General features: G+C 42.1%; 2 protein-coding genes across 6 annotated transcripts in view; both read left to right on the top strand.

The window, feature by feature from the left end:
• Positions 1 to 11,107, top strand: part of ddi2 (DNA-damage inducible protein 2) — a 31,522-nt gene extending 20,415 nt beyond the window's left edge. For 2 of the 4 annotated variants that reach the window (XM_048561274.2, XM_048561275.2), the window contains 2 exons: positions 2,296 to 2,485; positions 7,375 to 11,107. In XM_048561274.2, coding sequence (XP_048417231.1) covers positions 2,296 to 2,485; positions 7,375 to 9,347 — 2,163 coding nt within the window. In that variant the 3' untranslated portion in view covers positions 9,348 to 11,107. Of the gene's footprint in view, positions 1 to 2,295; positions 2,486 to 3,418; positions 3,481 to 7,374 lie in introns of those variants that run through there. The other 2 variants (XM_048561277.2, XM_048561278.2) reach the window with 2 other exon arrangements.
• A 13,793-nt stretch (positions 11,108 to 24,900) lies between these two features.
• Positions 24,901 to 27,135, top strand: part of fbxo42 (F-box protein 42) — a 43,898-nt gene continuing 41,663 nt past the window's right edge. Inside the window, exon 1 of one of the 2 annotated variants that reach the window (XM_048561279.2) lies at positions 24,901 to 25,045. The gene's annotated coding sequence lies outside the window, so the exon portion shown is untranslated. Of the gene's footprint in view, positions 25,046 to 25,400; positions 25,528 to 27,135 lie in introns of those variants that run through there. The other variant, XM_048561280.2, reaches the window with a different exon arrangement.

Here is a 27,135-nt window from a genome sequence, read left to right on the forward strand (position 1 = left end):
AAAACTGGAATCAAGTATCAGGGGACAAACTCTGCATTGGTTGAAGTCATACCTGGCACATAGGAAGATAGTTGTGATTGTCGGAGTTCAGTCATCTCAGCTGCAGAAAATATCTGCAGGAGTTCTTCGGGGTAGTGTCCAAGGCACAAGCATCAATGATCTTCTCTCCATCATAAGATCAGAAATAGGGATGTTTACTGATGATTTTACATGGCTCTGCACTATTCGCAACTCCTGAGATACTGAAACAGTCTGTGTTCAGATGCAACAAAATCAGGCTTAGGCTGACAAATGGCAAGTAACTTTCGTGCCATACAAATGCTAGGCAACAGCCATCTCCAATGAGAGACAATCTAACTACCGCTCCTTGACATTCAATGGTGTTACCATCTCTGAATCTTCAGCTGTCAACATCCTTGGGCTTACTGTTGACCAGCAACTCACCTGCACATGCCACATAAATACAGTGGTCGCAGGATCAGAAAGGCTAGGAATCCTGCAGTGAGTAACTCAGTTCCTGACTCTCTCAAGCTGTCCATCATCTACAAGACACTATTCAGGAATGTGATGGAATACTCCCCACTTGCCTCGATGGGTGAGTGCCAACAACATTCAAGAAGCATGACACAAACCAGGACAAAGCAGCCTGCTTGACTGGCACCATATGCATAAACTTCCATTCTCTTCAGCAGTAGCAGTGTGAATGTATACAAAATACACTGCAGAAATTCACCAAAGATCCTGAGACAGAACCTTCCAAACCCAGGACTACTTCCACCTGGAAGGACAAGGGCAACAACTACACAGGAACACCACCTTTTTTTAAAAATCTAATTCACAGGATGAGGGTGTCATCAGCATTTATCGCTCATCCCTGATTGCCCTGAGGACAGTTAAGAGTCATCCACATTGCTGTGGCTCTGAAGTGACATTTACACTAGACCAGTTAAGGATGGCAGTTTCCTTCCCTAAAGGACATTAGTGAACCAGTTGGGTTTTTCCTGACAGTTGAGAATGGATCATTATTAGACTTTTTAAAATACAGGTTTTTATTGATTCAAATTCCACCATCTGCTGTGGTGAGATTTGAACCTGGGTCCCAGGACGTTATCTGGGTCCCTGGATTAACAGTCCAGCGATAACACCACCATCGGCCACTTGCCAGTTCCCCTTCCAAGCCACTCAGCATCCTGACTTGCAAATATATCATCGTTCCTTCATGGTTGCTGGATCAAAATCTTGGAATTCCCTCCCTAATAGGATGAGACAATGGAGTACTTAGTGAATGGCAGGACAGTAGGAAGCATAGGGAAACAGAGGGATCTTGGGGTGCTTGTCCACAAATCCCTGAAGGCAGCAGGACAGATTAATAGTGTGGTTAAGTAGGCTTTATCAGTTGTGGCGTAGATTATAAGCGGGGAGGTAATGTTGGAGTCATACAAAACTTTGGTTTGGTCACAGATGGAGTACTGTGTGTGGTCTGGTTGCCCCACTATAGGATTGATGCGACTTCACTGGAGCGGGTGCACAGGAGCTTGACCAGGATGCTTCTTGGGTTTGAGTATTTTAGCTATGAAGACAGGCTGGATAGGCTCTAGTGTTTTCTTTGGAGCAGAGAACACTGATGAGGGACCTGATTTGAGGTGCACAAGATTATGATGGGTGTTGACAGGGTGGATAGGAAGCAACTATTCCCCTTAGTTGAAAGGTCAATGTGGAGGTGCATAAATTTAAGATGAAGGGCGGGAGATTTAGAGGGTACTTAAGGAAAAACCTTTTCACCCAAAGGGTGGTGGGTGTCTGAAATACACTATCTTGGAGGGTTGTAGTGGAGGAAAACTTTACCACCTTTTGAAAGGTGCATGGATGAGAGCACCTAAAATATCATAATGTTCAAGGCTTAGAGCCAAACGCTGGAAACTGGGATTCATGTAGATAGCTTGGTGCAGATTCAGTGGACTGAAGGGCCTCTTCAATGTTTTATGACTCTGAAGCTATAGGACTGTAATGAAAACCGAGGGGTGCCTGTGCATGGCTGTGCATGAGTCAATGTCTTCAGGAAAGAAGTGAAATTTAGTGAGGGAAACGCTTCAAACTATAGTCTTAGCCACTTCTCCTGTTCTGCAGCAAACACTACTTGATGATCAAAAGCTCTCCATATTAAGAATAATTCTTGTCTCATTTATTAAAAATTAAACTCATTATACATGATATTAGTTGGTTATTGGTTCATAGGTTATTTTAATTTCCAGAATTTTATGTGTCTTTGATCTTTTTATTTCTGTCTGTTTTAAGTGTTCAATTGACCTGAAACGCAATGTGCTAGTTATTGGCACAACAGGAACAGAGACACGCTTTTTATCTGAAGCAGAGTTGCCAGAATGTGCCAGGCTGGCATATGGTGTTCCACGAGATGATCTTCGCCCTGAGGAGCTAGCAGACGCAGAGCTGGCGGAGGCACTACACAGATCAGCAGAGGAATCTGGTAATTTGCAAAAAGTTTTTCCTTTGAAGAAAATTGTCTAAATATTGTGGGAAGCAGTGATTTTAAAATTGATACCTATAGCCTATGTGATTATTTTAAAGGCAGAAGGGTTTCTGATCCAGCTCAAATTTATGAATAGTTAGTCTATAATAAATGTTTCACTTGATGGATCCTGGTTGTGGTTTCATGATCATTTAGTAGCAAGAAGGTAAGTAGAAACATTTTCTTTAGTCTTTTGCACAGCTTACTCAGTATTTTGTGTTTCCATTTTAATTTTGGCTTTATAAAGGTTCTGCTGGTGTTTAATATCGTGGGCACCAGCAGACTCTGTTATCTCTCAAAGTGACAAACTTGTTTCTGAGATTAGACAAAAAAACATTAGCAGGCCCTTCAGTTATGAAGGCGTTCCAAGCTGAGTCCGTCCCTGCTCCCACTCAAACACTATTTGCATGACATGATGAGATTTTCCTCAGAAGCAACTTTAATTGACCCTACTACAGTAGCAGATGAGAGCAAATTAACTCAGCATGTCCTGGAGATTGGACTTGGCACATTTTGCTCTATGTGGCTTAGTGTATGTCAGACAGTTAAAACCATATGGATCTGCACTACTGAGGGAAGTGAGAGCCTGTTCTCTTCCCAATTCCATTTTGTTATATATCAATATGTCTGTAACATCATGTGTGTACTTATAATTAACAAGATATTAGTATTTACATTTTTTTTCCTGGTCAGTCCAACCTTCAGAAGCTGGGAGTGCTAATGCAATGAATACTGTCTAATAATATTGCTCATACATGTGTTGTGATGTTTGTGTGGAATGTTAATCTGTTTGATGTCCATGGTGAATTATACTATATGCATGTTGCATGCCTCAATTGGCTAATCAAGTTTGCTGTTTGGTTTGTTTTGGTTTTTCTTTTATCCTAACAGGACGCCGGCATCACTGATGCATGTTGCACTTTTGCTGTCCATGAAGATGATCATAGCCCAGGTATTTAATGTGCTTTTACTTTTAGATGACTTAGAGTCTGGTACAGCAGCGAACCATCTTGTATGGAACTACGTGGCTTGTTTCATAGTTGAGCTTCTTATTTTCCTTATTAAGTACTGAGGCTGAATAATGCCTTTTCTCACTGGCCAATCAAGTCACTTCCAGAATTGCACACTTGTTCCTGTCAGTGGAAAATAAAATGCTGAGGTGAACTATCCCTGTATCTGAATCACCCAATAATGGACAAAGTTCCAGCCTTCTCTCCAACAATACAGTGAGATTTTGTAACACTGAGTACAAACAGAAAGGTTCTGCCTACAATTCACTAAACACTCCTCAAATTTTCATATCAAAGGGGATTAAGTTCATGATATAACATCTATTTTCTGTTACAAATCTAATTACTACACAATGCTTAGCTATAAAATGCACGTATCAGGGCCAGAGTTTTTCTAATGGATTTGATAGGGTATTTACCACAGAGTGATAGGGATATAATTCTGTGGCCTACTTTATGGACCTGTGCTCACCATTGTTAATGACAGTCTGACAAAACAAATATCTTCTTGAATAAATTGGGGCAGAATTTGGTGGTAAAATAATGACAAACTCTGAGCGCATGCTGTTATCAGTGTTCTTTAAAACAAATAACAATTTATGTAGTGCCGTTGTGAATTTGACACCATGTCTGTCACCTCTCTTGAGAAGAACGCCTTTAGGGGAAGCTATTCTTTGTCTATTTTACCAAACCTTGTCCCTTTCTTCTTTTCCTACTATCCTGGTTTAATGCCCTGTACTTCATGGAATCATAGCGTCCCAACAGGTGTGGAAAACAGGCCCTTAGGCCCAACAAGTCCACACTGATCCTCAGAGCATGCCACCCAGACCCATCTCTATAATCTACACATCCCTGAACACTGTGGGCAATTTAGCATGGCCACTCCACTTAGCCTGCACATCTTTGGGTTGTTGGAGGAAACTGGAGCACCTGGAAGAAACCAACCAGACATGGGGAGAATGTGCAGACTCCACACAGACAGTCACCGTGGTCCCTGATGCTGTGAGGCAACAGTGCTTAACCACTGAGCCACTGTGCCGCCCCCATTGTATTTTGTTTTGAGATTGAAGAGTCAACTTGTCAGTCTCTATGTAGTGCTTCTCTGGCCATGAAATTTAGGCTTGTTCTTCATTGCATTGGCTTAGGGACCTGGGTGGCACTGCTGAGCAGCTGTGGCATAAGGGGACTATACAAAGAACCCAACTCAATTCTTGGCTCCCTATCTGTTCACTGTAGAATCATCCTGATTGACCAGTTGGATCCCAATGATTGTGTCCTTTCTCAAACCTTGACAACTCAATTCAGGCATTCTGTATTCACAAGTTAACTGGGTATTCCTTACCACTGTCTTACTCTGAATTTTTGTAGATGCGTAAAGAATGGAAGGTGACGGTAATTACTTGTCTTCAGAAGAGCAACCCAATTAGTCTTCCTCCCCTGCAATTTCTCCATATCCTTTTTTGTTTACTTTTCAAGTCTATATACTGATTATTTTTGGAAATTACTGTTGAATTACTGTGGGGTGGCCAAGTGATATTATCGCTGGACTGTTAATCCAGAGACCCAGATAACATTCCGGGGACCCAGGTTCAAATCCTACCACAGCAGATGGTGGAATTTGAATTCAATTAAAAAAAAATCTGGAATTAAGAATCAAATGATGACCATTAATCCATTGTCAATTGTCAGAAAAACTCACCTGGTTCACAAATCTCCTTTAGGGAAGGAAACTGTCATCATTACCTGGCCTGGCCCATGTGTGACTCCAGACCCACAACAATGTGGTTAACTTCTAACTGCTGTCTGGGCAATTAGGGATTGGCAATAAATACTGCCTAGCCAGAGATGCCCTCATCCTATGAATGAATAAAGAAAAAAAAATTCCTTTTGAGGCATTGCATTCTAGATGGAAAAGTAAATTGTGCTCAGCTCCCCTCTGATTCTTTCACCGATTATCTCAAATCTGTGTCATCTGTCACAGCCCTTCATAATTTTGAGCCTCTATTAAAACTTACTTTTGTATTTCCTGCTTCAAGGAGAACAATCCTGCTCCCCAGTTCTTAATTATTGTTGGCACAGGTGCATAAAGTTAGCACACTGTGTAAGCTTCTGATTTATTGTGGGACTTATCGCTCCTTTGTAAGTAAGGAAATCATGTAAATAACTTGTCAGATTTTAGTCTACTGTAGTTGTTTGTAATATTGCTGTGTGTCACCATACTGACATGCCGTTTATTCCCAATAATAATACTCCGGCATTGAGTAAGATGTATTTCAAAATTGCTTTTAAGGTGCAGCTTGTAGTCACCACATGACTATCAGCCTTCAGGGAATTATGACCTACAGCAAGTTGAAGCATTGTTGCTCGGTAATAACAAGTACCTATGATTTAAATAAGCACTTAATTAACAACAGATTTCTAAACCCTGATGTCAGGTTTGGGTGTGAGTCAGAAGCCCAAACTTTGAGATAGAAGTCACCTACTGTGATTTTCTTTGGAGCAGCCAGTTAATGGCCAGAGGGCAAGCTTCTGATCCAATTAAGGACTGTAGTAGGGTTCTTAAAGCTGGAGAGCCAGTAAGAGATTTTAAAGCTTGAAAGCAACAGCAGTGTTGTGATAACAGGAAAGTGAAGGAGAGCGTGCATCCAAATGGTTGTTCAACGCACCAACTTTTCACAATTTAGACTGAGAAATGACCAAAGCTTAAAATAAACAGATGAGGGAGTGTGCAACCTCTCTGCATTGTGACCTGTGGCTGCTGCTGCACACAAGCAGGGAGGGCTTTAAGGTCAACCTGGAACCCTGGCCTCTGGTCTGCTACCAAGAGGCTATATTGGCCCCCATAGTCTGTGTATACCTTGACCAAATGAAATCCCTAATTGACTTCAAGTTGTTGGTTGGCTGGTTTGCCAAGCTGACTGGTTTTCATGCAAATGTTTCGTCCCCTCTTCTCGGTGAAATCTTCAGTGCTGTCCAGCCTCCATTGAAGTGCTAAGATAATAAAATGTGAGGCTGGATGAACACAGCAGGCCAAGCAGCATCTCAGGTGTGCTCCTGAGATGCTGCTTGGCCTGCTGTGTTCATCCAGCCTCACATTTTATTATCTTGGAATCTCCAGCATCTGCAGTTCCCATTATCTCCATTGAAGTGCTGTTGTTCTGGTCCAGTTTGTCATGGTGGCGAGTTCTGTTTCTGGTTTTGCTCCATTGTAATATGTAGATGGGGTCTACTTCGACATGTTTGTTTCTGGTACTAGTGGTTGAAAACCAGGCTTCCACGAATTCTTGTGTTTGTCTTTTGTTTGCTTGTCCTAGTTCTTTTACATTTTCCCAGTTAAACTGATGTCCTTCTTTATAATTGACCTACTTTAAGTGGCTCTTAAGAAACTGGATCAGCTGACCACCCTTGCAAGCAGGGAGGCCTGCTACACACTCTCCCCACACCTCATTCCACCTTTGTGAAAGTGGCCCAGGATGAGTTGGAATTGGGGAATCAGCAGGCCATCGTAGCAATTTTTTTTCCAATCCTGGGCGAGATTTGGGCCACAAAACCAACCTTTGTCAGCTCAGCGGGCAACTGCTTTTTGAGTTCTCATCTCTGCAGTAACAGTAACTGAGCTGGTGTTGTTATTGAAATCTTTTTAACTGACATTTAGCCAAAGAAATTAAAAAGCCATCTATAAAAGACGTCATTAACACGTATATGTGGTGCTAGATTGGTAATGAATAGAACGGGGTTTAACATTAGAACTGCTGGATTATTTAGTCGTATTGTGGTTTGGAATAAGCTGTCTACATTGGAGTAATCTGAGACTAGATTTATGTTTTTCTGTTTCAGGAAAAGAAAATGGCAAAACTACCTCATTGGAAAGTCCTTCATTACCAGCACCTCATCATCTTCCTCTCCCACTTCCCACTACAAGAACTGACCTATCTCAGGCCCCCAAAACCCAAAGTCAGTTGGACTGTTCACTTTCCGTCCCTGCTAGCCTTCCTTCACAAAACGAGAAGAAGTTGGAACTTACAGATGTAAACAACCTTCAGCTCACTCCTGAGTGCATGGAACCTCAGGCAGAAAAGCAGGCACCGTCAGGATCATTGGCCAATAAGTTGACCCCTCTCTTTCCTGATAATCTGTCTGCTCCTTCTCAGGCATCATTAGGGAAGAACCACATACCACAGGGTGAAGGCATTCCTTGCAGCTCACAAGACCTTTTGAACTATCCAACTTCAGATACCAATGATGAGTCCCTGCCAAAACGTGTCTTGCCAAACAAGAGTCCGTATGAGGTTGGCATGGAAAAGGGTGACATCACGCATTGTACAACCAAAGCCTGGTGGGAAATTATAAACAAAGAAGGTTTAGATGAACCACCGACAAAAAAAATTGGAGAGATTTCTTCAGCTGTACAATCAAATAGTGATCCTGTGTCTGATCTGGGTTTGGTTAACAGACTAAGCCAACAGGTCTCACCTAAATTGGCTTTTGCAGCTGGTTCTAACCTAAATGAAATGCAGCAAGGCACCGAAACTGGAAAGGGGATTGATGATCCTGACAACCTCATTAAGCCATTTGATATGGACCTTGAAATAGCTGAAAAAGATCCATGTAGCTGTCAAAAGAAATTTGAGACTGATGAAAGACCACCACCTGAATCTTCAACTGGAAACATTGAAATCTGCGATGCTGAAATTGTAAACTCTACTCAGCAGCTGGTAGACGAAATTAGATATTCAGCATCAAAAAGGACGGAAAAATGTAGTCAAAAGGAGGGAGAAGTCACTATTTCAGATCAGAATTTGGAGGATGAACATTTAAGATCATGCTGCTCCATTGCTCAGGAGACTATGCGTCCTGAGTTACCAAGTGGCTGTGTGAGGGAAAAGTCTGAACTTGCTGTTGTCACTGAAAAAGAGCATGGAGAAGTACATCCTTTGACTGAGATTAAACAGTCTCCTTCTGAGCAGGATCAGACAACAGTCTCTGATTCACATTTTTCCCCTGTGGCTGCTTTATTTGAACTACATCAAAAGTTAGTCGTCTCATGTCAGGACGTTTCCTTGAAGATGTCAGTCAGCTCAGAGGACAACCATCGGTCAGACACAACAAATCAGGAAGAAAGTTTTCAACTAATGGAGGTGTCTGAAGAATGTTCAGATAATAATGCTTTGAGGACGTGTGTCAATGTAGAGGTGGATACTGTTGCCGTGGAAGAGCAAAATGAACCTTTGTTAACTGCTAATTCCAAAATTTCTCCAAAAAGAGACAACAGTGTGGAAAGCTTCAATGAATTTCCAGAAAAATACACTTCAGATGTGGCACAAGTTAAACCTAATGAGACTTTTGTGCAAGCATCAAAGGATGAGGCTGCAGCTTTTATTACTGTGTCTAAGGATCAAACAAAGGAAATGGAAGTTTTCCCTACTGAGGAATCTTTGCAGACCCAAGAATTATCAGTACACCCGCATGATTCTGCAGCAGCTGAAAGCAGCCAGAACACTCAAAGTAGTGAGTCACATTTGCAAGAGATGACAAATAATGTAGCCTGTCCTTCAGAGGACCCAGAGGTTTTACCTACACCCATGATGGGGGAAGGGACCATTGAAGCCAATACGAATCAGCCTAATAGACGTTCTTTGGGTAGTCCTCTAGAAGTGCGCCCCCTAGCTTTCCCGGCTGCTAATGTTGCACGAATAAGACGCTCAGGATTCACTCAGCAAGAAGCATTGGAAGCCCTTGAACGTTTTAATGGCAATACAGACCTGGCACTTCTGGTTCTCCTCGCAAGAAACATTGTAGTTCCTATTTGAAGCTGTCCAGTAAGAGCCTGTAGGACAGTGATAAGCTGGTACTATTTTGATATTTGGTCTACAGTGGATACTGTGGTGGGTAAAAAGGAAACATGTTGACCAGTGTTGAGAAAGACCTGTTTTAGCTGTTGGTATCATTGGTGGCATCTGTCACTGGCAAACCAGTTTTGAGGTCAAGTTGTAGCAACGTTAGTATTTTATTTCAGTGCCATTCTTGATACCACTTCACTGAAATATTCACTAGTAGCCTATAAGCCAACAAACCTAGTCAATTCAAGTACTGGCCTTTGTGCAGTTTAAACTGCCTATAATTTTTAACTGCATGTTCTCCAAACACAGGAGAAATTAGTAAGAAGAAGTTTGAAATGGCAAGGAGAAGAAAAGACAGAGGTAGCAGCTTTGAATCCTTGGAGGATGATCTACGTGTACATGGGTATTCATGGTGGAATCATGTTAGATTTTAAAATTTTTGCAAGGTCAGTAGTTATCGCCATTGGATTTGGGGGTTACTTGAATGTTTGACTTAACCATCAGGAGAAGTGGAAAGTCTCCATCATGTTTCCTCCATAAGGATAAAAGTTCATGTTCTCACCTTTTGAGTACACAAATTTTTAGAATTCCTTTACTGTTTTATAGCCTTTGTTAAATCTGACACAGCAACACCACCTCTGCTGGACGTATGTCACATTTGAGGCACATTCAGTATTCAGTTGGTTTTAAAAAATGTTTTATGAAGGTATTTGTGCTATTTTTTTTCTTAAATGACAGTAGTGATGTTGCTGTAATCTTCAATGGCTGCTTAGTGCAACCTCTGTTCTTTGTTTTCCTTTTTTAAAACCAAATAATTAAAAACAAAAGTTATTGCCAAACAAAACGTAGGTCGTGTGTCAGCTGAAGCTAGTGCTTAAAAAGCTATCTATGTGAAGAACTATGAACTGTTTCTATTTCTTGCTTCTAAAAGCTGATATCTAAAGGTGCAATGATGAAGTAGCACACTAAAGATATGGAGGACGGCAAATGGGAACAAACAAGAAGAAAATTTTGATTCAGTACTGACATAAAAACCTATAAACTATTCAAGGCCATAATCTGGATTTTCAGGGCTGAATCTTTACTCTCAGGGACTGAAGGATTGGGATCATATCAGAAATTAAAATGTATGAACACTGTAACAGGAACCAAGCCTGTCCACTTCCAGGTTTAACAGGGGCAGGATGCCTGGTGGCAGAGAATGGGTTTACTTATTTAAATATTATAATGAGGCCATGTGCCTTTGTTTTACGACATTCTATTTTTAACCACAGACAGCCAGGCTTCCCAAAGCATGAGTGATTCAGCAGCTTAAATATCATAGTAAAATCATAGAATCCCTACAGTGTGGAAACCAGTCATTTGGCTCAACAGGTCCACACCACTCCAAAGAGTATCCCACCCAGACCCATTCCCCTAAGACACCAAACTTAAACACCCTTGGACACTATGGACAATTTAGCATAGCCAATCCACCTACCCTGCACATCTTTGGGCTGTGGGAGGAAAACCACGCAAACAGGGAGAGAGTGTGCAAACTTCAAACTGCAAACAGTCACCTGAGTCTGGAATTGAACCTGGGTCCTTGATGCTGTGAGGCAGCAGTGCTAACCACTGAGCCACTGTGTTGTTCCAAATATCTTTACAAGATGGCTTGTGCATTAGGAGCACTTGCTCCAGAGCCAAAAAAACCCGAGTAAACTGTAGTCTTCACCGCACGCGCGCACCCCCCCCCCCCCCCCCCCCCCCCCCCGGCCGCCGCCGCCAAATGGTCCTGCAAGAGCTGCCTGCATCACTGAACAGAATCAGACTCACCTGGAACTCCTCATACAGTGGCAACCTGGGTTGCCTTTGTATTCCGTTGTTGCTGTACGTCTCTGAAAGTAATACTTGGTTCTCTTTAAAATATTTACATTGCAGAGACATTAAACAAATACTTTTAATGAGCTTAAACCAGAATATGAACACGCCAAACTGAGATATTCTCTAGGGATTGAGCTCTCACTGGCTTCAAATAATAACAGATTTGTCAAACTGAGCCACTCATCGGTTTTGGGCCTTTGAAGTCACCTTTCCAGCCAGAAGGAACCTTACTGATGGCAGCCTTACAGTTGAATTCTGCTATCTGTACCAAACCATGAAAAACACGCAGCCTGCATTGTGATCCAAGAACTTTTAAAACTTAGCAATGTTTCTGTCGTTGGATTATTTGCATACTGTGTGGGATAAGCTGAGCTTCCTGAATGGGTGACATGGATCACTGTAAAGACATTTCTTGACACTGATTTTGCCAGGCATTTTTGCTAGCTAGTAGATATCAAATCCTACAGAGCAGTGTGTTACAGGTTCAGTCACCAGCTTGAGTTGAGTTTGTTGATGCCAACTGGGGCTGTAGTTGGGCTACTTCACCTGGCTTTAGTAGTCCTAAGAGAATAAAGGAGAAATAAAAACAAAGTACTGGAGAAACTCAGCGGATCTGGCAACATTTGTGAGAGAAAAGCAAAGTTAACTGGGCAAGTTTGATATGACTGTTCTTCAGAATTGAACTCCCTTTTCAAAGAAGTCATACTGGACTCTGAAAATTAACTTTGTTTCTGTCTATTTTAGATCATCAATGTCTGCAGTATTTTACTTTAAACTAGGAAGGAGAAGTAGGTTTGTTGTTCTTTTTCACCATCCACTGACCCTTGTTGGAATCTTTTGTCTAGGTGGACAACAAACCAGGGTCATATCTATCTTTGACTGTCTTTACGTGTTCAGCAACCTGCCAAAATTCACTCTTCAGATCGTCTCGTGAAAATTGTTCATCTCTGTGTGATACCAGTGAGCATCATTCTACCCCTTAGATCTACATCCGATCAACAGCTGACACGTTTAAAGAGTTGTATTTCTTCATTTACTTCCTCCACATTCAGTTGGTCAAGTTGGGCTTACCGATAGAGTTGCTCACATCCCCTTTCTGATATAGATTATGCTCATAGAACATCACCAAAGATGATGCAAGAACATAAAATATAATACAGAAAATCTTAAGAACTTGGCTCTGGTTAAAAGAGTGCTGCTGCTTAGTGGGAGAAGAAAGCGCACATAAAACAATAGAAAATGATTGTAAATCCAACAAAAGGAACTACTTCACTCAAAGGTGAAAGGTTAGTCATGGTCAAAGGAGGAAACCTCTGCTGTAGGAGGTTAAAATGTACCCAGGTATCTAGCTAGGGTCGATAAGACCAGAAAGGGTAAGCTTTGGTCAGATGGTCATTTCCCATCCTTGATAATTTTTCTTTTGATCCCTTTGTGTTCAAACATAAAGGTGGATTCATCATTGATAGACTGTTGTATTTAGCTCTTCTTGGGTTTCCTGGGACCTATTTTGGAAACATTGGGCAGAATCTAGATGCCAACAATTTCCACTTGAAAGTCAGAGTGGTAGCCCTGTGACTCCAGCTTGCTTCTCTGGCCCTCCAAGTGTTATCGACATCTCAGACCAAGCTGCATACGTAACAACCGCATGTAACTCATCAACAACCAGGATCTTTGGGTCCCTGACAGCAAAGTGGATTGTGAATTTGCTTCTGCCTGATATGTTTTAGGCAATTGACAGGCGCCTTGCAGGCCAGGGTTTACCCATGGACTGTGGACTACCAGTGCTTGAACAAGTACATGGCTGGGCATTAAAAAATGCTGCCAGCACTACAGATCGCAGGTGACAGGTACTTCCGTCTGTGGTGAGTGGGAGAATACACCAGGTATGGTGCTATAGGTCATGAGCTGTGTTTGGGGTGGTAGCATGGTCAGAAACCCTCCATGAAATTTGCCAAAATCGACAGAGCCAATTTCAAGTGAAATTCAGACCAGTATCAATTCTTTAGGTTTCTAAAGTGAACAGAAGAAAAGTTCATAATCTGGAAGAAAATCATAATGGTCTCAAAAAGCTGTGATAAGTAACATCAATTGCTGTACTTTAATCTGAGTCTGAGGAATGGAAAGATAATCTATGTTGTGTGTGATCAGCCTGCAGGAATTCATTGAACAAGAATGGAATATTAGGTTTTCTGTCCTAAAGTTAAGCAAAGTATTCTCCATTCAGTAATGCTTTTTTGCATCTTGGTGTCAATCACTGCCAAGGTCAGCTCCCTATCTCCAGCTTTTGGGCATACGTTAGTTTCTGAATAAAAGACCAATGAATGTTTTGTACTTTCTCAATTTCAGTTCCCATTGTGAATTGAATGTTGCCGTGGACGCAATTGGCAGTTGGTTCAAGGTCACCACATTATTAATATCTTGGCAATGCCTTTACTTGACCAACATTCTTGGTTAACTCTTTGTTGATGAAAATTCATGATATTATGATTATTGGTACAGTGGAACAGTTATTGTACATTAGGATTTGACCTGTTTGCTTTTGAAATTGATCTTGTTTTCAGGATCTCCTGTTAAAATCTACAATTGTATTCAAACAAATCTATTCATTAGGTACTGTCTATACACTTCTCAGGTCAGCTTCTGTTAGAACATTGCCATTGTGAGTCTGACTTCGATTACAAAACACCATTAGGAAACTAGGAAATGACAAATAGGCTGATCTGCATCTGAAAGAGAAAGATCAGTTAATGTTATAGATCCTACCTTTCATCAGACCTTGTGACCTGTCCCCCACCTTCCCAAACAAAATTGGTATTGGAGCAGTGATCACAGCTAAGTCTGATTGGGTTTCTGTCTGATAACAGATCATTTTCATACATCCAGACTCTTTATCAAGTTTCTTATTTGTGGCTACAGTCAGTCCACCAGGGAAAGCTGCATGCTTATCTATACCCATTAATTAGTAAAGCCAATCATCGAGTGCATAACACCTTTGGATCACTTGAGAAATTGCCATAAACTGGGTACAGATTTTAGATTAGTTGGCCTGATGTATATGGTTTCTAAACCATACCACACAAGTCCTATCAATCCAACCTCACCTTAAGTATTCACATCATGAGTGGCCAGTACAAAATGATTGCAATGGGTACCAGCTGTCGGATGTACTGCAGGAACTAGCTATATTTTTTCAACGATACTTGAAAGACAAAATACCATTGTTTCCAAGTTCTCCTTCAAATCACAGAATATTCTAATTTAGAGATATACTGCCTTTGCTGGATCAAAATCCTGGAACTTCCTAACCATAGTGCTGTAGAAGAATCTTCACAATGTGCACTGCAATGATTCAGGTTCACCACTATCTTCTCATGGCAAACTAGAAATAAGAAAGAAATGCTGATGTCAATATCCTGACAATGAAATTTTAAAATTGAGCCTCTTTGTGCAGAATATTCTCCAATATCTGATAAACTATTGCTTTCATCTTGGTTGCTAAAATCCTCATTAATTTTTCATTATTCTTGTTTTTACTGCTTTATCAATTTTAACTTGGAACTGGGAACTGAGAACTAAACAGGTCTTGGACTATGGGTAATAGTTGTGTTAAAAAGAAATCTGACCAAACAAACTTCTGTTTATTCATGAGGCTGGTTCATGATCAAAATGTTCTGCAGACACTTTGTCACCAGAGAAGAGCGTTATGTTTAAACAGAGCGTAGAGGTTGGCTAATAACAAGGTCAGCCCCTAGGAACTGGTTCCAGCGAGTCTGGAAAAGGCACAGTGCTCAAGCAAGTGGAAGATGTTGAATGGTAGCTGACCTTGTGAAGTAGACAGTCTGTCAGAGAGCAGTCAGAGTTTGAATTGGGTTTTTCTGTGAGAAGGAAGATGGCAAGTTGGTGCTTCAGTATGAAGATTTGAAAACTCCCTGCCTGACTTCCCATGAGCAGCTCTTAGAAGGTCAGGCAATAGACAACTAAGTTATAAATATTACGACCTGTCTGAGTGAATAGAAATGAGGATGCTGATCAACATCAAAATCAAACATGGAACAATCATCTGTACTGGTGAAACAACACATCGTAAAACCACTTAAGTAATCTGCCCAGTTTTGTTATTTCATTTATCCCCTAACTGTTTGTTTGTCTGCCTTTTGTGTGAATGGGGATTGAAAACAAATTCTTTTGGGTTTAAGGCATAGACTATAACCAAATTACTTTGTTTAATTTACTCTGCTGAAGTTACTACATTATTAATAAACTGCTAAGTCTTTTATTTAAGATACAAACCAATGTCTGGAATTTGTTATTATTGAGAATGGTTGTTCAAAAGTCTGGTTAGGAACTATTGGGGTCAATTCTGAAAGTCTTTAAAGGTTTTAATTTTATTGTGTTGGCAAGTACGGAGGGAGAAAGGCTGATTTGATTCAGCAATCTGTCTCCATGGTGTGACATGGTACACCCATTTTGTTTTGTTTATGTTAAAAGCAAAAGACAATTTAAGCCCTAAGTCTCCAACAGTGTTATAGGCATAAATTTATGCATGATGACAGGAATGGAATCGTAGCAGGACCAAGTTTGCTTTTGGACCCAATTTTTCATACTACTGTCAAAACAGGTTGCAAACCATGCCTCTTGCCCATCTGAAATATAGAAAACACCACATTATTGTTTTCCTGATGACGTGATAGTATTGAAGCATTCAATAATTTAAATTGTTCAAATAATAGTAAAGTTAATATAGAAAATAACCAGCAACACTTGACTTGCACTCATCATGAAAATAGAACAGGAATAGATCAGAGATAATGGGAACTGCAGATGCTGGAGATTCCAAGATAATAAAATGTGAGGCTGGATGAACACAGCAGGCCAAGCAGCATCTCAGGAGCACAGGAATAGATCATTCGGTTTATCAAGTGGACTTCACTGTCCAATGGGATTGTAGCTGACGTTATTGTGGCCTTCACTTTTCTGCCATCCCCAATAACCTTTCACCCTTGTGTAGATCAAAAATCTGCCCAGTGACCCAGACTCCAGTACTCCGTGCAAGAGATTCCAAAGAATGAGAAGAAAATCCTCCTCCATCCCAATCATAAATGGAGACCTCTTATTAACTGTGTCCACTGATGCTAGACTTTCCTATCAGCATCTACCTTGTCAAGCCCCCTTAGAATCTTATGTTTCAAAGATTCAAATTACCTCTCATTCTTATAAGCTCTAAGGAATGTGGGCTCAACCTGCTCAGTTTTTCCAAATGAGACAACCCCTTCAATGCAGGAATTAGCCTTTTGCACCTGTTCTAAAGTGCTTCCAAAGCAAGCACTTAAGTGGAGAGTAAAGTAATATTATGTTGGATTAGAGATAATGGGAACTGCAGATACTGGAGAATCCAAGATAATAAAGTGTGAAGCTGGATGAACACAGCAGGCCAAGCAGCATCTCAGGAGCACAAAAGCTGACGTTTCAGGCCTAGACCCTTCATCAGAGAGGGGGATGGGGTGAGGGTTCTGGAATAAATAGGGAGAGAGGGGGAGGTGGACCGAAGATGGAGAGAAAAGAAGATAGGTGGAGAGGAGAGTATAGGTGGGGAGGGGATAGGTCAGTCCAGGGAAGACGGACAGGTCAAGGAGGTGGGATGAGGTTAGTAGGTAGGAGATGGAGGTGCAGCTTGGGGTGGGAGGAAGGGATGGGTGAGAGGAAGAACAGGTTAGGGAGGCAGAGACAGGCTGGACTGGTTTTGGGATGCAGTGGGTGGAGGGGAAGAGCTGGGCTGGTTGTGTGGTGCAGTGGGGGGAGGGGACAAACTGGGCTGGTTTTGGGATGCGGTGGGGGAAGGGGAGATTTTGAAGCTGGTGAAGTCCACATTGATACCATTGGGCTGCAGGGTTCCCAAGCGGAATATAAGTTGCTGTTCCTGCAGCCTTCGGGTGGCATCATTGTGGCACTGCAGGAGGCCCATGATGGACATGTCATCCAAAGAATGGGAGGGGGAGTGGAAATGGTTTGCGAAGGGAGGTGCAGTTGTTTATTGCGAACCGAGCGGAGATGTTCTGCAAAACGGTCCCCAAGCCTCTGCTTGGTTTCCCCAATGTAGAGGAAGCCACACTGGGTACAGTGGATGCAGTATACCACATTGGCAGATGTGCAGGTGAACCTCTGCTTAATATGGAAAGTCATCTTGGGGCCTGGGATAGGGGTGAGGGAGGAGGTGTGGGGGCCAGAGTAGCATTTCCTGCGGTTGCAGGGGAAGGTGCCGGGTGTGATGGGGTCGGAGGGCAGTGTGGAGCGAATTACGCTGGATTGTACGTGTTATATACAATACGGAATTAAGCTATTAATCCCAACCAGTTCATAATGGTATGTATGCTGTGCTCAAGCCAACTGCTATCTTTGCTGACCTAAGCTGGTTTTTTGTAACCCTTTGACCCCTACTCTCTCATAAATTCTTTTAACTTCTCCTTAAATAAATTGTTTGATCAACACATTCTTTCACACTTTGGGAAAGAAATTGCTGAATTTCCCCCATTGGATATCCCGGTGACCATCTTATATTAATGGCCTACTCTTCCACAGGAGAGAAAACACTCAGTCTGTACCAGACTAACAGAATCTTTCGTAGTTTTAAATATCTCTTCGAGCTTACTCCTCAGTCATTTCTTAAGAAACCCGACCGTTATACAAACTCTGTTAGTTCATCAAACAGTTGAAACATTGAATCATCCAGTGACAAAACCAAACAATATTATGGTTTGCCTTCACCAATCAAAACTTCTCTCAAAGGTGTTATTTGTTGTTTTGAAGATACAGAGCTGCCTGGAAATAGGCTTTTTGGGCTATGGTCTTCAAAACAGTGGCATTGAGGTTCTGCTCTAAGTTTATACAGTGGTCCTGGGTCGCAGATCCAATAATCAATTGATAAAGCAACACAATCTGAGAGAATTGGTCATAAAAGCTTATGATACCATGTGTCAAGAGTTTGACCTCAGTTGTGTTTGGTGCAAAAAACAACTTGTGCTGTTAAGAGTGTCTTAACAAAGAAGATATTGCAAAAATAGTTACATAGGGTGGCCAAAAATATCCAAAAACAGATGATCAAATAAATGCTGAGTCATGCGATGTAAGCTCGGCCAAAAGTCTAGTCTTTGAGAAAGCGTTGAGGATCCAAATGTTTGTGGCAAAGACAATGCTGCTGAAGGTGAGACTATGAAATGAAATGCACAAAAGATTAGAACTGGAGGACAGAGGGAAACTGAGACTGGATAATGTTACAAAGATGAGATGTGTAGAGGTCATGGAATGCATTGGAATACAGTGTGGGTTAACAATGATGATCATGAGGTAGTATGGGACAGGATACAGAAAACTAAATGATGGGTAAATTGGAACTAGTGAAAGTATGCGGGATGACACTGAAGAAGTGACAGAAGCATGAATAAGTATTTCAGAGGCAGAGCAGCAGGCGTATTGGCAGGATGCAGACTTGTGATAATAAGGTTTGAAGCTTAGCTCTGGTTGAACATGATACCAAGGTTTCACACAGTCTGATTTGGCTTAAACAAGTGGCCAGGGTGGTGACTGAATCAACAGTAGGAAAGCTGAATATATGGCAAAGGTCACAAACAATAGCTTTGGTCCACCAAAGGAAGTTATAACCCATGACAATGTCAAGGAAGTAGAGAACGAAGGATTGATCCTGGCAGGAGTCAGTGATAGAAGTGATTGGGAAGAGAAGCAATTGCTGAAGCAAGTATTTTAATCTCCAGTAGGTAAGAATGATGCAAAAGTTGTTAAGATACCAATAGACAAGTAAACTTGCAATTCATAGATCCCAATTTTATCCTAATGGATTTTCTACAACACAGATGAGAATAAAATAGCTGAATTTTGGCAAATTCTAAATGTTTTATTCATCTACCTGAAGACTTGCCAGCAATTCCAAAGAAATGACAGTCTGAGCCAGTTGAATTTTTGGTTTCACCCATCTTTCAATGTGTCAGTGGAATATTAAGCTTTAAAGCTACTCAGATGGCAGGATTAGCATTACTACAATATTATGCCCAAAATGAAAAGAAAATCTAAAACAGTTTTGATTTTTAGAGATACCCCTAATTGTGTATTTTAACTCACCTTGAATTCTCTCATTGATGACTCCATAGTCAACTCATTCCCCGGGCAAAAGGACTACTTAATTTATTCATAAAAGGATTGCAACTCTTAAGGTTTTGCTCAATTTCCCACTCACGATGATACTTATAAAACCACATAGGAACTGTGCCAAACAATGAATCATTATGCTAAAGTTTGATATACTAATTTTATGTTGCAAGTTCTGCCACAAAATTATGTGTGAAATCCAGCATGGGGTACACCATCTGGCACCTTGCAGACTGAGTACTTGGAGTTTTTCTCTTCTCATTATTTTTATTTCTTTCCTTGCCTCCAACAGCAACTTTTCTCTGTGGTCTATGTATTCAGCACATGCTCCTCTGAATTTTAGCACCTAGAAATATATTTTGCTTCACATGGATAAATAAAGTCTAAAAATGTATTTCAGTTAGACTATTAGCCACAATCTCATATTTGCCCAAATTTCTGTCCATGCTCAAGATGTTGGAGTCATATGCCCCATTACAGGAAGGAAGTGGAAGCATTGGAAAAGGTGCAGAGGGGATTTACCAGGATGTTGCCTGGTCTGGAGCGCAAGCCCTATGAAGAAAGACTGAGGGACTTGGGTCTGTTCTCATTGGAGAGAAGGAGGCTAAGAGGGGATTTAATAGAGACATAGAAGATGATCGGAGGATTAGATAGGGTGGACAGTGAGAGTCTTTTTCCGAGGATGCTGACTTCAGCTTGTACAAGGGGGCATAGCTACAATTTGAGGGGTGATAGATTTAAGACAGATGTCAGAGGCAGGTTCTTTACTCAGAGAGTGGTAAGGGCGTGGAATGCCCTGCCTGCCAATGTAGTTAACTCAGCCACATTAGGGACATTTAAACAGTCCTTGGATAAGCATATGGATGATGATGAGATAGTGTAGGGGGAGGGGCTTAGATTAGTTCACAGGTCGGTGCAACATCGAGGGCCGAAGGGCCTGTTCTGCGCTGTATTGTTCTATGTTCTGTATTTGGATATTATAGATACTTTTCATAAAATCCACATTAAATGTATCCCATTTATAAATAACCATTGTGATAATATACAATATATAAATGATACTGTACAAAATATGCTCATAGTATATCATATCATAATCCCTGAAGTAACACAGTGAAGGATTAGTGTGGGCAGCAATGATGGATAGCTGTCATCTGCCAAATTAAACCAGTTTAGCAAAATGTGATCTAAGATCTATTACCCAGTTTGCTTTGCTGCGAAGGAAAATTAATGAATGGAAAATCAAGAGGCAAGAAAAGGCACCGGGGATTAGTGGTCTGTTAAACTCCCTGTCCAATTTTCTCCCATGTTGGTTTCAATGGAAAGAATAATATATGAATATGTAATAGGTAACTGTTTTGCAACAGTCTATTTCATACCCCTGCTGTAGTTGAATTTTGTATCAAATTTCTACTTTGGGAATTTGAGGACCTTTTTAGTCCAAAACAGGATAGGTTGCAACTCTTTCTAATTAAAATAGTTGCTGGTGCAATTTCCAAATGCTGGCCCAAATAAACTGTAGAAGTGTTGGTATTGGGTATTGTTGAAAACTTTCTATTAAAAGTTGAATTTGTTGAATCTGAATCCGTTTAAGGAGATTGTGTCTGTCAAGATGATTATTCAATTTTAGTGGGAGAGAACAGTAAACAAGAACCAAGGCAGATCAGTTTGATTTCTAGATGACATGGCTAACAAAGAAAGATTGCAGCTTCTTCATCTCAATGTTTGCGTGGCTGACAATTTAAAGCATAAACCAGATAGCTTCAAACTATTTCAAGGTACTGTTTATTTACCAATCACTTGTTCATTAATGGGGTCCGGAGAGGTTTGTCTGTGTGTATTGAGTGGGCCACTTCCCACTAAATGCTGCAGTTAACCCTGTTGGCCAACGCTTTAAAGGGTCCTTTAGTCTTTTATGAATCTGTACACCCCTACTGACCATCTACAGAGTTTGCCATTGCAGTGCAGTGATTTTAAAATTCCCATAATTTTGTTTAAATTCCTCCATGGCCCTGATACTCACTCTCTGCATAACACCACCAGACCCACAACCCTCCACAAAACTCCAATTCTTCTCTCGTAGGCATCATGCAATTCATTTGCCTCAGCATTCTAGCAGCATCATCCCGGCCTAAGCTCTGGAACTTAGTCAATGATGATCCCCCAGTAACAAAAAAGAAATTGCTGGTGAAACTCAGCAGGTCTGACAGCATGTGTGGGGAGAAAGCAGGGTTAATATTTTGAACTTGGTGACTCTTTTTCAGAACTGGTGATTTGCTGTGGAATATTTGACAATGGCAGTGACACTGGTTGTTAAAGGTAGTCATTGTAAGTGCTAATCGCCACTTATCAGTCCGAGTACATATGTTGTACTGGCCCCTCTGCGGGAGTGATTGCAAATGGAACTGGAATCAAGGCAAACATCCAGGAACATCTTCACTTCTGATATGGTGGCGAGAAGGTCAATGATAAAGCAGCTAATTGGTCTAGTACACTGCCCTGGGGAAATTCTGCAGCATTGTCCTATGGATGGAATGATGAGCCTCCAATAACTACAACTACCTTTGTGTTAAGTATCACTGCAGCTGATGGAGAGTTTTCCCAATGATTCTATTCCTCCTGAGTTTTTCAAGGACACGATGCCACACTTGGTCAAACACTGCTTAATGTCAAGGGCAATCACTTCTGCTTCTTTTCTGAATTGCAGCTGTTTTGTCCAAGTTCAGACCCATGCTGTAATGATGTCTGGAGCCAGGTGGCTCTGGTAAAACTTAAACTAAGAATTAGTGGACAGGTTATGGTGAGTACTTGACAGGAGTGTCTATGATCCCCTTCATCATTTTCATCATGAGAGGAGGCTACTGTATGGTAATTAGACTCATAGAGATGTACAGCATGGAAACAGACCCTCAGTCTGACTCATCTGTGCTGACCAAGTATCCTACATAAATCTAGTCCCATTTTCTAGCATTTGGCCCATATCCCTCCAGGCCCTTACTAATCAAATATCCATCTGGATATCTTTTAAATGTTGTAATTATACCAACCTCCACCACTTGCTCTGGCAGCTCATTCCATACCCGCACCACCCTCTGTGTGAAAAAAGTTGCCCCTTAGGTCCCTTCTAAATCTTTCCCCTCTCACCTTAAACCTATGCCCTCTAGTTTTGGACTCCCCCCATTCTGGGGAAAAGACCTTACCTCTTCACCCTATCCATGTCCCTCATGATTTTATAAACCTCTCTAAGATCACCCCTCAGCCTCCAATGCTCCAGGGAAAATAGCTCCAACTTATTTAACCTCTCCTTGTAACTCAAACCCTCCAACCCTGGCAACATCCTTGTAATTTTTTCTAAACCCTTTCAAGTTTCACAACATTCTTCCTGTAGCAGGGAGACCAAAATTGGTTGCTTTGTAATTTTTAATTTTTTTTATTTCACCAATTTTTCTAATCAACCTGTTCAGAGATGTTATTACACACATCTGGAGCAGGTGGGACTTGAACCCAGGACCCTTGTTCCAGGGGTAGAGAACTGGTTTTTCAGGATGAGGAATAAGTAGATACTTTTTCATTTTGTTACGTTAGTGCTATTAGGACAGTTTGGCTAGGGGGTACAGTTAGTTCTGGACCACCAGGTTTCAGTATTACTGCTGGGATGTTGCCGGGACCTGTAGTCTTTTTTGTATCCAGTGCATTCAATAGAAGATAAAGTGTGAAGCTGGATGAACACAGCAGGCCAAGCAGCATCTCAGGAGCTCCTGAGATGCTGCTTGGCCTGCTGTGTTCATCCTGCTTCACACTTTGTTATCTTGGATCCTCCAGCATCTGCAGTTCCCATTATCTCTCATTCAATAGAAGATGTGGTTTTTAGAGGCTAATCATCACATCAGTAGAACAGTACCACATGAATTCCCCAGGTCACTACACTGTTCTTTCATATTACTTGGAGTGCATTCAGTTGTTCAAAGATTGATTTCTTCAACAATCAGGCCGTCAGAAAGAGGCCTGATAAATCATCCATTCAGCACTTTTTGTTGAAGATGGTTGCAAACTCTCCAGCCTTTTCTTTTGCATTGACATGATCCTGAGCTCCCCCCGTTACTGAAGACGGAGTGTTAGTTATGACAACACTGCAATTCTTTGATTGAATCCGCAGGGGTTCATGGGATATTTTAGTTCCGAGCTGATCAGGATGTTTCTGAATGATATTCCTGTATGATAACTTCACTGTTTTAATTTTGATATGCCTGATACTGCTATGGCATGCTCTTCCAAACTCTTCGTTAAAAAAAAATTTGTCCCTTGATGGTAATGATGGAAGGAGAGGTATGCCAGGCCATGAGGTTTCATACTGTGATGGAATACAATTCTCCTGCTGCTGATGGACCACAGTGTCAGTTCTGTTCTGAATCTGTTCCACTCAATACAGTGGTGGTGCAACACAACACAGAGGAAGATGTTGTCAACATTGTGATGAAACTCTTCTCCACAAAGATTATGTGGTCTCCATTCCTATGAATAATGTCTTGTACAGATAGATGTGCACCAGGCACAGTTGGTCAGGATGATGTCAAGTTCACAGGAACATAGGATCAGGAGTAGACTATTCAGCCTCTTGAGCCTGTTGGACCATGCAATGAGATCATGGCTGACCTGTGGCCTGACTCCAAGCACCTATGTTTGACCTTGAATATATTCACTGACTTGGCCTTTACTGCTGTCTGGAGCATTGAATTCCAGAAACTAATGACTGTCGGAGAAGAAATTCCTTCTCAATTCTATCTGAAAAAGGAAAACTTTGCTTTGAAATTGTGCTCTGTAGTTCTAGATTCTCCCCCAAGATAAAAAAAACCTCAGTTTTAGAGCCTGAGATAACAAGGTGTAGAGTTGGATGAACACAGCAGGCCAAGCAGCACCAGAGGAGCAGGAAGACCGATGTTTTGGGCCTCGACGCCTGAAGGTCTTGGCTGCTGTGTTCGTCCAGGTCTACACCTTGTTATCTCAGATTCTCCAGCATCTGCTGTTCCTACTGTCTCTGAAACAGTTTTAGAGCCTGATGGGTTTCCCCCCTACACTGTCTTTTGTAATTCCAGATTTATTTAATGAACTGAGTTTAAATGCCCCAGTGGGATTTGAATTTGTCTCTGGAACATAATTCGACGAATGTGGTTCACGATGACACGTTGCTCATTTCTATTTTATGGAGATTTTCCAAACAACTTGTTCAGAGATATTGTCACACAGACACACACCCGTGGAGCAGGTGGGACTTGAACTCAGGCTTCAAGAGCCACTTGTTTCCATTTCACATAGTGTGAGATGCATTGACTGGGATGTGAATAGGGTCATTAGCAGCTCTAGGAAAGGATGTGGTGGAGGCGTACATACCAAGCTTGTCTATCTAGGCTCAGCAAGCGCTGAATCTGCCGCAGCGTGACGCTACCGCCAGGGGGGAGACGTGAGCAGCTGTGACGCTCCGAGTGCGTGCGCGCCGCCGCGGCGCTGTCGCTCCTGGCGGAAGATGGCGGATCGGAGCGACTGAAAGCGGGAGGTGGTGAGAGCCACGGGCTTCGCTCACACAAGCAGCGGCCTTGAGTGCACACCGAGCCGGCACAAGGCGGGCGAGGGTGGGGAAGGGAGCTCGTCCGGTGAGTGTCCGAGGGTCCCCGGCGTGGCACGGCACAGCCAGTGGCGGGGGATAGCTGGGTCCCGGCATGGGCTGCCAGCTCCCTCTTGTACATCCCCTTCCCCACCCAGCGGGAGGGGGAAAGCTCTGGGCAGGGTGGTGCCCGGCCTTAGGCTGATCCCGGGCCCCCACTGCCGGCCGTAGCAGAGACAGCGGACTCCAAGCAAATGGGGCTCCGCAGGCTGCTCACCGTGAGCCCAGGGCGCTTTGGGCCGGCATCCGGCCCTTTGTATTGGGAAATCTCCCTGGAGTGAGTGGGAATTGGCCACACGCCGCTGGTAGCCTTGGAAGATCTGGATCCAGGGTCAGGTGTAACGTCGGAATACACCTTTATTGAGAGCCCTCCTGCACCCACTTACCGAGACGTGGAACTGGATCCAGAATTGCTGGGCAGTGAATTAAAGAGAGGGCTGATTTCCCAATCTGTATGAGGGATAAACACAGGTGACAGAGTCCTTTGAACTCCGTAATGTGGGTGTAGTAACTGTGTGGCCTTTATGTCCCATCATATTCAAGACAACCAGTGTGATCTTCGTATGGCATACATTCAGTAAGGAAGAGGAGCAGCACTGTACCTCAGTGCTCTGCTTTAAATAAGGAATGTGCTAAATATGATGGTGTTTGTATTAGCAATAAGGAGGGCACATTAAACCATACTACCTATACCTGTAATTTGGTTAAGGAGGGGTGGTGAGATCGCTGAACTCATCAGGTTTGAACACAAAATTCAAAATGAGCTGTTGACAGATAGCCAGGAGATCTTGACTTTATTTTGGTTCTGTTGGTCTTTTAAGTTATTGGAAAAAATGGGAGGCATGATCTTTTCTGTTTCATCATAACCTGACTGCTTCAGATAAGTGGTCAAATTTTGCATGTTTTAACAGTGAAACTGAATCTGTACTGTTCTACTGATGCTTACTATTATCCTGGGAAAGGGATTTTTCAAATAAATGAGGACTGAAGTCTTGCAAAAACTGCACTTCGAAACACATCTTAATTTACCTTGAGAAAATATTTCAAAATGTGGTTGTAACTAAAACAGATAATATGGTTGCCTATTCCAGATTTGTTGTTGTGAAAGACTAGAATTGGTGATCAAGAAGCTGGTTTTCAGTTAGCCAGCTCAGCATCTATGCACTCTATCTTTGGAACACTTAGTTTTGATCACTGTTCATGTGTGGTTTTTGGAGCCAAGTCTTTACAGTAGGGTTACATTTTGAAATGTGTGGTTGTTGAAGTGTCAGTACATTATGGTATTGTAAAAGGGTTTCAGTAATCCTTGGTCATGGGCATATGAAATTTTCATTATGTCTGTTTGAACTATAAGAAGTACCCTGTGGGTTGAGTTTGCAATGTATTTTTCAAGCTGTCTAACAGTAGGGTTGTTAAAGGTCTCCACCTGGTGCTGGAAGTAGTTTAATGTGATGAATTAAGCATTGATAACAAGCAGGTTGTGCTGTCCATCAGAGATAATGGGAACTGCAGATGCTGGAGAATTTGAGATAACAAAGTGTGGAGCTGGATGAACACAGCGGGCCAAGCAGCATCGTAGGAGCACAAAAACTGATGTTTCGGGCCTAGGCCCTCCATCAGAAAAGGGGGATGGGGGAGAGGATTCTGAAATAAATAGGGAGAGAGGGGGACGTGGACTGAAGATGGTTAGAGGAGAAGATAGGTGGAGAGGAGAGTATAAGTAGGGAGGGGATAGGTCAGTCTGGAGAGGACGGACAGGTCAAGGAGGCAGGATGAGGTTAGGTAGGAAATAGAGGTGCGGCTTGAGGTGGAAGGAGGGGATAGGTGAGAGGAAGAACAGGTTCGGGAGGTGGGGACGGGCTGGGCTGGTTTTGGGATGCAGTGGTGGGAGGGGACGAACTGGGCTGGTTTTGGGATGCGGTGTGGGAAGGGGAGATTTTGAAGCTTGTGAAGTCCACATTGATACCATTGGGCTGCAGGGTTCCCAAGCGGAATATGAGTTGCTTTTCCTGCAACCTTTGGGTGGTATCATTATGGTACTGCAGGAGGCCCATGATGGACATGCCATCTAAGGAATGG

Source organism: Stegostoma tigrinum, chromosome 28 (assembly GCF_030684315.1).
Source record: "Stegostoma tigrinum isolate sSteTig4 chromosome 28, sSteTig4.hap1, whole genome shotgun sequence".
NCBI classification, from domain to species: Eukaryota; Metazoa; Chordata; class Chondrichthyes; order Orectolobiformes; family Stegostomatidae; genus Stegostoma; species Stegostoma tigrinum.